A 16,117-nucleotide genomic window follows, 5' to 3' on the forward strand; every position below is an offset into this window, starting at 1 on the left:
GGACCCTCACCAGCGGGCCGGGATCGAACTGGCGCTGCAGAGGCTGTGGACAGCGTCACAGTGCAGTGCTCAACCACGCACAGTGCTCAACTCCCTGTGCCACCAGGGGAGGCCCAAGACCGGATTATTTTTTAATGATATTAAGACATTTATAATTTGGGGGGAAAATTAAAATGGATGGTCACCAAAAATAAATGAAAGTTCAAACTTTGTAAGACCTATAAACATTCTATTATTCATGAATAAGTGACTAGAGTAAGGAAGGCCTTTCTAACCAAAAATGCAAACCCACTAAAAATCACTAACAAAAAAATGGGCCTCCCTGGTGGCGTAGGTAGTTGAGTGCCGCGCTGTGAAGCGGGCCTCAGAGCAACCCACATGGCCAGCAGACCTCTCCTGTCTTGCCCGCTGCTCCCCTCAGCAGCGTATTTCGTCAGTCTGCCTGTTCTGTTCCCCGCTGTCTCTGATGAGTCCTCTCACCCTCCCGCACCTCTGGCCTGTACCCCAATTCTTGTATAAATAAAATAAATCTTAAAAAAAAAAAAAGCCTGACTATATATTAAAAAAAAAAAATCACAAACAAAAAGCTGGAAAAGTTTATACTACCTAAAAGTTGAAATGTGATAAACATCACATACAAGGAGGATGAATCAACACACAACAGTTAAATTCCCAACTTGTAAGTCTCAGGTGAGTTAGCAAAAGCATCTGAGCAAGCTTAAAATTCACAGAAAAGAGCCGTAAGTTTAATACACTGATATAAACCTTCTTTAATATGTTGCCCATGTATTACAATTTGCTCTGAACTTTAATTTTCATCCTTCCAAATATCTTGTAAAATCTCCCTCATCAGAGTATAAAGATCAACCTCATTTTGTTTAACATTTGTATAAGGTGTTTGGCAATTGAGAGGTGGCAGCTTAAGTGGCCTGTGCAAAGAACAAAATGCAAAAAAATATCTGCCTAACTTAAGGATACATTTTTTAAATTACAGAACATTGCAGCTGGAAAAAATCAAGTTTCTGGACTTGATGGCTATGGGATTAGGGGGAAAAATGACACTCCCCTTCACCCAAGACTGGGGATTAAAGAAACATGGTATTGGGCCTCCCTGGTGGCGCAGCGGTTGAACGCTGGGTTGCGAAGCTGCCCGCTGCCTCTGCAGCGCCGGTTCGATCCCCGGCTGCTCTCCGGCTGCTCCCCGGCTGCTCCCCGGCCACCAGAGGAGGGTCCCACATGGCGTGCAGACCTCTCCTGCTGCCCACTGCTCCCCTCAGCAGTGTACTTCGGTCCTTCTACCTGCTCTGCTCCCCGGTCTGGCTCTGGTGAATTCTCTCACCCTCCCGTGCTTCTGACTGTACCCAGTGCTTGTATAAATAAATAAATAAAATAAATCTTTAAAAAAAAAAAAAGAAAGAAAGAAACATGGTATGAATGCTTTCCAGAAATGGAAAAACTGATAACTATAGTGTCTTTTTTTTTTTTTTAAGATTTATTTATACAAGAACCAGGGTATAGGCCATATAGGTGGGAGGGTGAGAGGATTCACCAGAGAAAGAGCGGGTAACAGAACAGGTGGACTGACTGAAATACACTGCAGAGGGGAGGAAGTAGAGGTCTGCCGCACCATGTGGGTAGCTCCCCAGCTGGCAGGGATCAAGCCCACACTGCAGAGGCTGCGGACAACTTCACAGTGCTAGCGCTCAACCGCCTGTGCCATCAGGGATGCCAGTAACTATAGTTTTTTTTTTTTTTTTTTTTAAGTGAAAACAGATGAATTAAGGACTCTGGCTCTGCAAAAATTACTTAATGATTCTGAAGGAAAAAAAATTATTTTATTAGACCTTCCAGACCCAGGGAGCAATATTATCTAAAACTTATCCAAATCTGATCATTTTATGAGAGGTCTTTCTTGGGTTGTGACTTACAAATCTATTAAGAGGCATTAATTTGAGAGCATTTCCACTGAACTAACATATGTAGGCTAGGTAACGGCTTTGACTGCAAAGTATCATTTCAAAATTTTCAAAATCCCACTAATGACCGACCTATTACTACAATTTATTGCAACACTAGATGTATGTTCCTTATAAAGGTGAAAACAGACTTTAAAGGTGAGCAACCTACTACTAGAAACCACACAGTTTAAAATCCTCAATTACATAGTTCACAATGGTAGCCCAGATGTAAATTCCCAAGGTGTATACCCTAAAAGCTATAAACCTGAAATTTCAAAATTCTTAGAGGAGAGTTTGACTGGTAAGAGATTGAGCAAAAGGAGGGCAAAATAGTACAACCTTCCTCAAAAAAAAGATTAGGTTTTTTATGACAATAATCTAAAATGGTAGAAGCAAGAAGAATTGGTCAGGAATCAAACTTCTAGTTACATTTATTATCTTAGCAAACAAAAGCAAAAAAATTCTCATGTCACTGCTTCCTTCAAACTTTATTGACAGAATATTCTTATGTAGGGGCCTCCCTGGTAGTGCAGGAATTAAAGATAGCACTATCAAGCTATCACGAGCCACTGCAGCAGTTCGATTTTCGGACAGCTAAGGAGCTACCCACATGGCACAGAAGACCTCTTCTGTCTTGCCTGCTGCTCCCTCAGCAGTGTATTTCAGTCAATCTGCCTGTTCTGTTCCCCGCTGTCTCTAGTGAATTCCCTCACACTCCCTGGCACCTCTGGCCTATACCCCAGTTCCTGCATGCATAAATAAATCAATCTTAAAAAAAAAAAATTCTGATATAAGTTAAGAGTCACTCTAGCTTTAATATGTCTATCAATGTTTTTATTTTTTAATGTTTTTCTCAGGATCACTGGCATTTCACATCAACTGAAATTTACAGATTTTCATTTTCCCTTCTACTTATTTGGCATAAAAGCTAGAAACAACATTTTTTGATGCCTTTTCCAATGTGTTAAAATACTGCAATTGATGGTATAATGTTGTATTTCCCAAAATAAACATGAGAATAAATCACACATTAGATGCACTGGGCTCAGTGTTTGTTAGATCCTGCAGAGCTTTTCTTTCTGAATGGGTTAACTAAGCATTTTCCTTGACTATATCAAGTCCAAGTTTACTGCTGTGGATTACAATGTTTACAAAAATACAACCCTTGTGACAAAAAAGTTAATAGCATAATTTGTGTGAAATTCACCTCAGGTTTTTGTTTGAAAACTGCCACCAAGAATTTGAAAGTCACTTGTTAGCCTCTAATCAATTATCAATTTACTGATTTACAATTGGACCCCTTCCATTCCTTCAATTCCTAAGTACTCTGCATCTCTGAAGTCAGGGTGCTGTTTACAATTAATAAGGGTGCATAGAACAGCTGACAACCATATGGTAGTCAGGCTACATCTCTGTTTAAACACGTTCAAACTTAGCTTGCTTGGAATTTTCTGTGGCAATCACTTGACTGCAACCCTTCTATGATCTCAGTCAGAAAACCAATGAAGGACCATTTTATGAAAGACTGATCTCTTACCAAAAGGTTGTACTGTTGACACCTTCTGATAAAATCAAGAAAGCACTAGTATCAAAATATGCATAGTGGATGAAAATTCTTGAAAGAAAATCCTGACTATAAACAGAGGAAAGCTCTTTAAAAGGGAGAGCGCTTTAAATGCGTTTGCAACATCAGTGCACTCCAAGTATTGAGGAAGATACTGTGTGAAGAAACACATTCTTCTGACTGTGAAGATGTTTTAATCAAACTTTATTTGGCTTCTATTTTCCCTTATATGTATGCAAATGTTTAAAGATGATGTTTAAATAAGAACTCTAAGATAAAACTGCCACACCAATTAACATTTCTTCTTAGTGTCTCTTACAAATGACACATTAGATACAATTAAAGTACCTTGCTCTTCCACCGCCCAGATCTATACCTGGAAAAACAACCTATACCCTTTTAACAAGACAAACATCTGCACCCATTGCTTACTTTATACCTCAAATCAACATGTCAACAATCAGAATCAACTGTTGTCCTTTCCTGCAACCTGCAAGTGTCATGACTTATTTTATGAGATTAAAAAAAGAAAACTGAATACAACAGCAGTATTTCTTAATTATGATTCTAAGAGCATATATCCCAGTCGCTAAGGCATTTATTTTGTACAATAAGCTAACTTCTCTCTAATGCATCTAGAATGATACTTCTGGTATTTCTCTGCCTTCAAATGAGAAAGTATTATGTTGAGAAAGGCTTTTAGGGGCTCTCAGATCCAGGTGCTCATCATTATAATAAGTATTTTTATATATAAAAGTTTCTCAGTTTGTAAACCAAGGGAACTAAATCTTTAACTAAAAACTAAGGTATTCTTAGGCACTCAAAGGTATGCTAGAAGTAAGTAAAACTACTCCCTCCTCCCTTAAATAGCATGGTAAATCTTCCTGGAACTTTTCTTGCAAGTAATTTAAAGTATTTAATATAAAACATTTTGTTTCTGGATTGTGTAATAGTTAAAAAGAGATACAGAAAGAATTCCTTATTAGGAAAAGAAATTAAAATCTTTTTTTTTTTTATTTTTGCGTATAAGAACTGAGGTGTAGGCCAGAGGTGCAGGGGGTGAGAGGATTCACCAGTGACAGAGTGGGGAGCAGAACAGGTAAAATGACTGAAATACACTGCTAAGGGGAGCAGTGGGCAAGACAGGAGAGGTCTGGTGAGCCATATGTGGATTATCTCCCAGGCTAGATCTAACTCAGGCCATAAAGGTAGTAGGGCTGAGACTTAACCCCCAGCCTACCAGGGAGGCCCCAGAAATAAATTCTTACTATTTAAAGAAACTAAGATTGTTTCAGATCCACTACTATGTGGTAGGTGAAACAAGACAGGGTCTTGGGCAGTAACGTAAAGAAAGCAGAGTCCTAACTGACTTTATTTGCTCCAAAAGTCACAATGCTACACTCCCTCCCCTCTCTTCCTGTCCCCAAGAACTCTGAATGGTCTTTCCAGAGAATCCCAGAGACATTCAGAGCAATTATCAGGAGGTTCTTAATTATGTCAACCCTGAATGGCACCAAGTTCTCCTGGATGTTAAATACCATAGTCCCATCCCAGTCCTAGAAGTGACAGCGATTTGACTGAGAAGAAAAAAATAGTAATTCCCCTATAAAACAAAGATTATTTACTACAATGTGCTATCACAAATGTCTATGAATATTCAAAATTAAGTGTTGATATGGTTAACAGCAACTATATTGATGAGTTTATAACTAGAAGAAAATGTAGGAAATTTTATGTTTAACCTGGACACAGGTTGTTTTAACCAAAACTAGAAATGTGGGAGCCTTACTGAGAAAAGTTTTCAGCATATAAAAAATATAAAACTTGGGCCTCCCTGGTGGCACAAGGGGTTAAGATGCAACCTAGGAAGCTATCTCCAGCCACTGCAGCAAGAGTTTGATACCTAGCCAGGGAGTTACCCACAAGGCACAGAAGACCTCTCCTGACTCGCCCACAGCTTCCCTCAGCAGTGTATTTCAGGAGATCTGCCTGTTCTGCTCCCTTCTCTGTCTCTGGTGAATCCTCTCACCCCACTGCACCTCTGGCCTACACCCCAGTTCTTGTATGCATAAATAGTCTTTAAAACATGACAATGAAATTATAAAACCCACTTCTGGCAAGGATGTAGAGTTGAGATTCACCAATGGAGGAAATAAGTAATAAATCTTTTAGGAAGTAATCAGTGAAATTTTATTACACTATAAAATAATTCCTGGGCCTCCCTGATGGCACAAGGGGTAAAGATGCAACCTATGAAGCTGTCTGCAGCCACTGCAGCACTAGTTCAATCCCCAGCCAGGAGCTACCCACATAGCGCAGCAGACCTCTCCTGACTCGCCCCCTGCTCACCTCAGCAGTGTTTTTCAGTCAGTTGGCCTGTTCTGTTCCCCACTGTCTCTGGTGAATACTCTAACCCCTGCACCTCTGGCCTGTACCCCAGTTTTTGTATGCATAAATATTTACCAAAAAACCCCTACATAACTAAGTCATTTCAAATTAAAGGATACATTATAAAAATAAAGTATGCCAATTTATTAATTATATCACTTATTACAGAAATCACTGCACACGATGACGCAGTAAGTTCTGTTAAAGGAAAAAAATTACTCAAGGTATGTCTTTAGCACTCATTAATACTGAACATTATTCTAAATTTTAAAGTGACAATGAAAATGTTAGCATTTTGTAAGAAAGTGTAAATATATACTATGCTTGCATACTAGTAATAAATGCTCTTAGCATGCTACATTCACAAGTTTATAGCTACCCAAAACTATCATCAGTTCTTCCTGTTGGAGAGATGAAGTTCCCTATAGTTCTCTGCAAGCATAAAGTTCTGTTACAATGGGGCCTGGGGGGTGGGGGGGTGTGCAGCAAGCGATGCTCTGCGAAGCTGTCTGCAGCCCCTGTAATGCAGGTTCGATTTCCAGCAGGCCAGGGAGAAACCCACATGGCGCAGACCTCTCCTGCCTCGCCTGCTGTTCCCCTCAGCAGTGTCTTCTGTCATCTGCCTGTTCTGCTACTCGCTCTCTCTGGTGAATTCTCTCACCCTCCCGCGCCTCTGACCTGTACCCCAGGTTCTTGTATAAATAAATCTTGGGGAAAAAAAAAAAAAGTTCTGTTACAACGTCTTAACCGGACCAGCCTAACACATAACCCCTAAAAAGATTTTAAATTCAGTTTGAAATAAGAATCAGATAGTGGGGCCTCCCCGGGGGCGCAGGGGTTGAGCGCTGGGTTGCGAAGCTGCCCGAAGTCTCTGCAGCACCGGTTTCATCCCCGGCTGGGCGAGGGTCCCACATGGTGCTCAGACCTCTCCTGCTGCTTGCTGCTCCCCTCAGCAGTGTACTTCGTCACTCTGCCTGTTCTACTCTCTGCTCTGGTGAATTCTCTCACCCTCCTGTGCCTCTGACTGTACCCAGGCTTGTATAAATAAATAAATCTTTAAAAAAATAAAATAAAAAAGGAATCAGATAGTTAGCTTTGTGTATATGCAAGAATGCTAAGATTACACAACAAATCAGAGTTTCCAGAAGTCAAGATGTTACAGGGCAACCCCAATGTGAAATGGGTTGGCATAACTGTGGGTCCTCACCCGCACACTTTAAAAGGAACTTACAATGAGACTCAACTGCAGGTACACATAAAAAGGGTAGTAAAGGATTTCTTTACAAAAAGGGGAAATGAAGAGGGCCTCCCCTGATGGCGCAGCCCCCGGCCGCCAGGCCAGGGTCCCACATGGCGCTCAGACCTCTTCTGCCATGCCCACTGCTCCCCTCAGAAGTGTATTTCATCAGTCTGCCTGTTCTGCTCCCTGCTCTGGCTCTGGTGAATTCTCTCACCCTCCTGTGCTTCTGACTGTACCCAGTGCTTGTATAAATAAATAAATAAATTTTAAAGGGGGGGGGGATGAAGAAATGAACAACTCAGTGAGAAATAAATTGGTGACGGCGTCCTGCCAATTCTGCTGATCTGGAACCCCAACAGCACACAAAAAACTGGTGAAAAACCAAAGACAGCCCCCCCCCCCCCCCAGATGTCCAAACCTGGTTGCTTAGCTCCACCCTTAAGTCCCAGCAACCCTCCCTTCAGTGGTGGTGACATTGTGGGATTTGTAGTCCTTGGTGTCTTGAATCCCTTTGTTCTGGGGTGGGGGTGGGTCCATAAAACCTGTTTGTGGAGTCTGTTCAGGATCCTTTCCCCCCAACAAAGAGTTCCAATAAATTTGTACAGAAGACCTAACATATACTTAAGAACACATATCAAGTCACTTTATAATTTAAGACTTTAAAATAACCTGAAAAACTGAAAAAGCAAAATTATGAAGCAAGAAAGGAGAAACATTTTACTCAAATTGGCCAAAATGAGAAATGAAGAGAGGGGTCTGAAAGATTCCTGAACCTGAAGAAACCTTGACAAAGGAACCCAGGTTCCTCTGCAAAGAATAAGTATAAACTTCAACAGTTACCACTGTCAGAGACTGCTATTCATCCTCCAAAAGAGCTAAGCAAAAAATCCTGAGGCTAAAGTGTGAGAGACAAGTTGAAACAACTGATATTTATTTTTTTAAAGATTTATTTATTTATTTATTTTTTATACAAGCACTGGGTACAGTCAGAAGCACAGGAGGGTAAGAGAATTCACCAGAGCCAGAGTGGGGATCAGAACAGGCAGACAGATGGAATACATTGCTGACGGGAGCAGTGGGCATGGCAGGAAAGGTCTGTTGCGCCATGTGGGACCCTCACTGGTGGCTGGGGATGGAACCGGCGGCTCTGCAGAGGCTGCAGCGCTCAACCGCTGCGCCACAAGGGGAGGCTCACAACTGATATTTATTAACTGAAATTTAATGTTGGCTCAATTTGGTGATGACTTTCAAGCCTCTTAAATGTGAGAATAAGTTGTGAAGAGACTGTGATACCTGTAAATATTTTGTTTATATTAAATTTGACAGAACCATCACAACACGGTTTCTTACTATTAGCTAACTATCTACCAAAGACTCTTCTGAAGCATTTCTTGATGCTCAAAAATACTAAGCAGTAAGATTAGCAAAAGATGCCACCATATAAAAACATTTGAGTGAGCTTTTATGTGCATATTAATGCATTTCATATTATTTCCCAAAATACGTTATGTAATCAACATTATATATCTAACAGCTAAGGATGGCATTAATCAGAACTATCCAGCAGAAATTATAAACTGAACCATATAACTAATTTTTTTATTTCTAGTAGCTATATTAAAATAAGTAAAAACAGGTGAAACTGTAGTAATCGCCTAGTTAAGCCAACATATCCAAAGTATTTCAACATACTTGAAAGTATTTTTATTTATTTTTTAAATAGAGGCATGTTTTTATTTATTTATTTTACTTGGTTTTTTTTGTTTGTTTATACATGCACTGGGTACAGTCAGAAGTGCGGGAGGGTGAGAGAATTCACCAGAGCCAGAGCAGGGAGCAGAGCAGGCAGAAGGACCTAAGCACACGGCTGAGGAGAGCAGCGGGCGGCAGGAGAGGTCTGCGCGCCATGTGGGACCCTCCTCCGGTGGCCGGGGAGCAGCCGGGGATCGAACCAGTGCTGCAGAGGCTGCGGGCAGCTTCACAACCCAGCACTCAACCGCTGCGCCACCGGGGAGGCCTGAAAGTATTTTTAAATTGTGTTTTATACTAAGTTTCTGAAATCAAGTATACAATTCACACTCAAAAACATATCTCAACTCAGACCACTTTACACTTTAGCCCTATGACTGGTGGCTACCATAGTGGAAATAGCCAATTTTTGTAAAGTAAAAACAAATAATTTCTCCCAAGTCATTCCTTTTAATTGTTAATATATTAATTAGTAATAATTTTTAACTGATAATTTGGGAAGTCACACAGCTATTTCAAAAAGAAATCAAATTATAAAGGTTAAAGACATCAGGCTCTCTAGCATCTTAAAGATCACTCTGAATCTTGAATCAGTCTCATTAATTTTATGGACTTGATTTGCTTAGCCTCAGTTTCCTCAATTGGTGGCTAACACTGTTTTTCACTGACTGAGATGCTGAAAAGAGAAATTCACATAACGTACCTGCACATTCTAATGGAGCCCGAGTACTCAATAAATAGTTACTAGTATTAAAGGCTAGATGGAATCTTAGTGAACTAGCATATACCTAGCAGATTCTACCCCTTAGTAGGTTGTGTTGAAAGAAATCTAACTGCCTCATACTGAAGATGGAAAAACCAAGGTCTCACAATGCACTAATACAAGAATTAGGGCTCAATCATCAAATACTGTTCTTCCCACTACCAAAACAAAAACAAACCCACGCTGGTTTGCTCCATCCTTAACACTGTAGCAGAAAACGCACTTCTTGAGTTATGATCCAGTCAACTGTCTGCCTTGTCTAATTAAAACTTAAGCCCACTGCCTTTTAAAGAACTTCTAATGCTATATTAACCCAGGCAACTGTAAGTGAGAAGTCCTAGACTTAAATCTCATTTCAGTGGAGTGTAATCTTGGACAAGTTAATCATTATTGTCAATTTCTTAAAATGTACAATGGAGATAATATACTCCATGGATTCCTTGAAAGAACAAAATCAGGAGGGGCCTCCCACGTGGCACAAGGTGTTAAACACAGCACTATGAAGCAATCCGCAGCCTCGGTAGCATGAGTTCGATCCCCAGGCAGCCAGGGAGTAACCCACATGGTGCAGCAGACCTCTCCTGTCTCGCCTGCTGCTCCCCTCAGCAGTGTATTTCAGTCAATCTGCCTGTTCTGCTCCCCACTCTGTCTCTGGTCAATCCTCTCACTCCCCCACATATCTGGCCTGTACCCCAGCTCTTTATGCATAAATAAATCCTTTAAAAAAAAGAAAATCAGGAAAAAAGCAGAAACTTAAGTGAACATGTATAGACTTAATAGCATACAATAAACTTATCTAACAGAAAGCACATACTAGCAATTGATGATTCAGAAAATACATAGGTGCCTAAAAGTAAAAATAGGGAAAAAAGTTTTTTTTTCTTTAAGTATATAAAGCTAAACTCTTCACAACATATCTTTGTGTAGATTTCTTTTTCCTTTATTGCTTTTCGGATTTTTCATAATTATATTATTGTTACGGAAATACTAAAATAAAGGTTACAGGAAAAATAGTTCATTTAAAAAAACTGACTTGTCTTGTCAATTAATTCTTCCTTAACATTCTTTTAAAAAACCACATTTTAAAATCTGTAGTTAAAAATTATCTTTAAAATACTTGGAACTGCATATTTTTAACAGCAATCATTAAGACAGCCATTATCTTTCCTCAATTACTTATCTCTACAAGGAAATCAACACAATATACTGTATTAAATCTAAAAACGGTACACACTCAGAACACAACTCCTTTAATGTAACTTTATGGAGCACGGTTAGTGATAATAAACCCAGTGCATAATTTAGTCTCAAATTTGTTCTAACATTAAATTAAGCAAAATAAGGAAATTACAAAACTATTATGATACTCAGAATCAGTTAACTAAAAGTAATTAAATCTACAATAAAGAAGCCCTGAAATTTTAGCATCTTAGAGAGTACATGTTTCCTTAGAACACCACGTAAACTTTCCTCTACATAAGCCAGAAAATGAGTGACTTACATCCAACTTCTATTTAAATTATATTCTGCCCACGGCTATGCAAGCTGCAATGCTTAATTTCATATACATCAGTTAAAAAGCACTTTAGGGCCTCTCTGGCGGGGCAAGGGGTTAAGACACAGAGTTCAATAACTGGCCAGGGAAATGACCCACATGGTACAGTAAACCTCTCCTGACTTGCCCACTGCTCCCCTCAGCAGTGTACTTCAGTCAATCTGCCTGTTTTGTTCCCCACTGTCTCTGGTGGATCCTCTCACTCCCCATACCTCTGGCCTCCACCCCAGTTCTTAAATGAATAATTTTTTTTTTTAAAAAGTACTTTAATAACTCCAGATGGACACAAGATTTTTGAGGGGGGGGTAATGGAAATGTTCTAAAATAAGACTGTGCTAACAGTCTATACAACTTAACATAATCACACAGACCATAAATTCTATTGCAAAGCTTAAAAAAAAAAGGCACCCCAAAATAACCAGCAATATAACTAAATTGTTGTTTCAGATAGGAAAAGCTATGAATGCATACTTTCATGTACAGTTATATCCCCTATCAAGGGTTTAATTAACCTATCTCCCATTCTTTCCCATACCTAAACTTACAGAGTTTCAAACAGGACCATACCAAGCTTTTTTTTTTTTAAAAAACCGTCCCCAGCAGCTGGGATGGAACCGGCGCTGCAGAGGTTGCGGACAGCTTCACAGCACTGCGCTCAACCGCTTGTGCCACCAGGGGAAGCCCACCATACCAACCTTTTTATCAAGTTAGTTTAGATCCACTGATAAGTACAAAAAGCAGGGCTATGTATTTTTCAAGCCATCACTTGTGCAAATCCTGCTGGAAAAAAATCTCAATTTTCGATCAGATCTTCAGCTCCTCACTGGTTCCAATGAGATGAAGTTACAGCTCCACAAGAAAAACTTTTATCAGTGTGTACAGAACACTCCTTTCAAGGCATTCACACTTGACTTTTAGTCAAGTGTATATACGGGCGGGAGTAAAGGGATGAAATCAGAAATCATCTGTGCACTGAAACACCAGTGGGGGGGAAAAGACACGAAAACATAAATAGCAGTTATCTCAAGGCAACGTTGGTTTTTCCTGAAAGCTTCTAAATCTCCCATTGATCATGGGCCTCGCTGGTAAGTGCAAGGGGTTAAGCACCACACTATGAAGCTTTCCGGAACTGTAGCATGAGTTCCTTCCCCAGCTGGCCAGGGAGCTACCCACATGGTGCAGCAGACCTCTTCTGACTCACCCGCTGCTCCCCTCAGCAGTGTATTTCAGTCAGTTTGCATGTTCTGTTCCCCACTCTGTCTCTGTGAATCCTCTCATTCCCCCCTCTACATCTCTGGTCTGTACCCCAGCTCTTGTATGCATAAACAAATCCTAAAAAAAAAAAAGTCTCTCACTGATCAAATATTAAAATAATTACTGCTACTACAATAAATGCAACAGGCCAGACTCAAAAGTCACTGATGAGACTACATATAGGACATTCTGGAAAATGCAAAATTATGAGGGGACAGAAACATTCTAGGAATTGGGGGTTAAGACACTATTAATAAATAGGCCTGAGTGCAACTTTGTAAATGAGAAAACTATTCCATCTCTATGTCACAGAGGTGATGGTAACAAAACTGCTAGTGTTTTATCAAAGTTCATGTAAGTGTACACCCACCCACAAAGGGGTGTTCTTACCATATGCAAATTAATCTCAAAAATTCAAATAGTTAAAAATAGCAAACTGCTTGTGCATATTTAATTGTAATTATTTTAGTAAAAGAAAAAAAAAGCCCCACCTTGCTTTGTTAGAAAGAAATGGCTAACACCACCAAGGTTGAAAATCAATAGATTTGAAAATTTGGATAGAGATCAACAATAAATACTTTAAAAGTTCCAAACAGGAATGCCTGATTTGCTGGGGATTAAAAAAAAAAATAATACTAAAAAAAAAAAAAAAAATTGCAATCTCTACTAAATAACTTTCAAACTATTGATTTCAAAATCTTATCCAATGTAGCTTGTATAGCAGCCCATCTGCTATAAAAAACACCTGGTTTATGTAAAATGTTCTATCATCTACATATTGAAAAATAAAGCAAAGCAATCCTTTTCTTTTTTTCAATGTACCAGGAAAAAAGTGCACACCTCCATTACAAGAACTGTATAGCCAATTAGTCAGGAATCTGAAACTTACTCAGGAGTGGGAGAGTGATACTAAATGATAAACCTTTCTACCCTCGACAAAAGTTTAACAGTTTATGCACAGTACCACAACTGTATCTGCAGCTGTTAAGAAAACGCAACCACTAGATAGCAATAACAGAAGTCAATGAAATATCTACTGGAATTTCATTTAAGTGCTCTGACACCGTTTTAAACCTACACTGCTAATATAACTTGTCACACAGTAAAAGACTACTTTCCACCAGTTTTTATGTTGACCACCTAAAGAGATTTAAACTTGTAAAAAGCTTAGAGATCCTCTATAAGCCAACAGTGATTCCCCACTATGCCATTACCACGTGACACAGCTATACCAAATCCACATAACTAAGACCTAACCTAGAAAAGGAAAAACGCTAAAAACAGGAAATTAACCACCACAAAAATAAGTCCTCTGGGACAAAAGGTACGATGAAATGAAACCCGGAGAGCCTACTACTACTTACTGTGTAAGCACAATACTCACTCCTGTGTTAGGAGAAGGCCCTTCATAAAAATAGCCAGGACTCTCAAACATTTGAGATGCTGGCTTAGCGAGAATGACTGACAGACAACAGCTGGGGAGGCTTGTATTGATCTTGTAACATCGTGGCATACTTTAGGAAAAAGGGAGAATCAGAAAGGCCTGTTATAGGGGCAAAAGCCAAATGGTAAGGACTTCATTCTCAGTGATGTGACCCCAACAATTGAAGCCCCTACTCCATTCCTCTTCCGTTCACCAGCACCAATCCATAGTAATGCATGGCCTCCTTCCCGATGCAAGCAAACAAAAAAACCCGTGGGGGTGGGGGGGTGGGGAAAACACCTTCCCAAAACACCGGCCAAGTGATACAAAGAATCTAGCCACCTCCCCACCTGTCTCCCCCGATCCAATTCACATGGGAACGCTTCCTTTTTCAAAGCCTGAACTCTTCTCGCCTTTTCTTCCGTAACAGAGGGGCTGAGGCGCCGCCCAATCTCAAAGGCCGCAAAAATATTTCATCCCGCCACATTTCAAGGTATTCCACTTTTCGCTCCATTCCAACCCTCCATCCGGTACCCTCTCCCCTTCGGACTCTAAAGTTTATTAGCCCCAAACCCTAGCACAAAGGTGAATTCCTAGGATTCCGCGACGTGCCCCCCCCAGGGGGTGGGGAGGGGTCGGGGCTGCGGGCCGAGGCGCTCCCGCCCGGCACAGGCCAAGGGGCGGGGGAGCGGCCTCGACCACACAATCCCACCACCTCCTTTCGCGACTCCCCCACCTCCAGGCGCTCAGGCCTGCTCCCGGCGAGCTCTCGGCCGCCCGGCAGCCGTTCGGCTTCTCCTCCTCCGCCCGCCTAAAGCCGCACAAGCATCCAAAATTAAGGCTCATGAGTAGGAAAACGCAAAAGGTGTCCGACCTCTTGTTTCAAAACATAACGGAGCCCGGGCCCCCGAGACCGTTAAACCGCGGGTCGAGGAAGGAGAAGCGAGGGACACAGCGGCCTCCGGCTTTGGCCTGGTTGTCCTTTTCGGCCCCAAACCCCACTCTTAGGAGCCGCCAACCCTCCCCCGCGCCTGCCCCAGCCCCCGGAAGCCCCGACAAAGCGGTAAAAGGGTCGGTACCTTGTAGAAAGCCCCGTTAGAGCCGCGAACCTCCACCGTCAGCTCCGCCATGTTGGAACCGCAAAGGCCGCTGGGAAGAGATTCTAGAAACTTTCCAACCAGCGGGGAGGAGGGGGGAGGGGCGTCAAGGAGGCGGGGGGAGGGGCGGGGAAAACAGGGCGGGGACTGGGATCCCCCGCCCCACACCCTCGGGGTCTCGCCGCTCAGTCCCGACTCTCTCGGTGGGATCCCTCCGCTGCTTACAACAGTTGCCGTGGTCTCCGCCCGCCGCCGCCCGCGCGCCGCTCGCCTCCCGGCACAATCGCGCGACCTTGCGGACCCGCCCTCGTCCCCGCCCCTCAGCGCCCGCTGCGGGCCCAGGTCGGGCCGCTCGGGACCTCTTGCCCCCCGAGAATGACCTGCCTGGGTGGACCCTGCGGGCCGCACGTGTGGGCTCGCTTGGCGCTTCGCTTGGGCGTTCTGCCTTTAAACTTCTGGAAGTGTTGTTAACCCTGGGCTAGCTTGCCCTCCTGGGGGGGTCAACTTTGGGGGCTCCCCAGTTGCCCAGTGGCACGATCTTTGTGGGGGAGAAAGGGACGTAAAAATATGTCAACTGTGTGCCCCACATTCTTGCATCTTGCTCTTTAGAAACCAGTGCCCTTCTCTTGACACAAATCCACAGTTTCGCGCTTTCTCACACGGTTCGGTTCGGCCGAGTCCTCTCCCTACCTGTTACCACTTTATCTGTGTAAAAGCCAATTTAAGTATTCTCAACTTGGGGTTTTTCCGCAACCTGCAGCAGTTTAAGTTAATACCCGTTGTTAGAAGTAATCAGGGAAAGAGCAGAATCCTCGTTTACCCCTGCTGCAGTGCATACGAAGTTACAAATAGGATCAAAGCAGAATCAATTTGATTGATTTTTCTCCGAGTGGTACTCTCTAGGAGAGTACCCTAATACAATAAGCATTCAGACACAGATACTTTGATTATCTGTTTTAAGAGAACTAAAACTTGTTCCGCAGGCTAGGCCTTTGGAAATGATACTAGGACACTTTTGTTTCTGTGTTATAATTTTAACAGAAAAGCTTTTTTGAAAGGATGCTTTGCTGGCCCTCCATACTCGCCGGGAAATGCCCACCGACCCATGCTTTCTGGGGAGAGTTTC

The 16,117-nt window shown here is 41.9% G+C and overlaps 1 protein-coding gene across 2 annotated transcripts in view; it reads right to left on the reverse strand.

Annotated features, from left to right (window-relative positions):
- The window catches only part of FXR1 (FMR1 autosomal homolog 1), a gene marked incomplete at both ends in the record, with an annotated part of 64,077 nt that extends 49,053 nt beyond the window's left edge, over window positions 1-15,024 (reverse strand). For both annotated transcript variants that reach the window (XM_084230994.1, XM_084230993.1), the window contains one exon: window positions 14,974-15,024. In XM_084230994.1, coding sequence (XP_084087120.1) covers window positions 14,974-15,024 — 51 coding nt within the window. The remainder of the gene's footprint in view (window positions 1-14,973) is intronic.
- Between the last annotated feature and the right edge of the window lie 1,093 nt (window positions 15,025-16,117).

Source organism: Talpa europaea (assembly GCF_964194135.1).
Source record: "Talpa europaea genome assembly, chromosome: 4".
Lineage (NCBI taxonomy): Eukaryota > Metazoa > Chordata > Mammalia > Eulipotyphla > Talpidae > Talpa > Talpa europaea.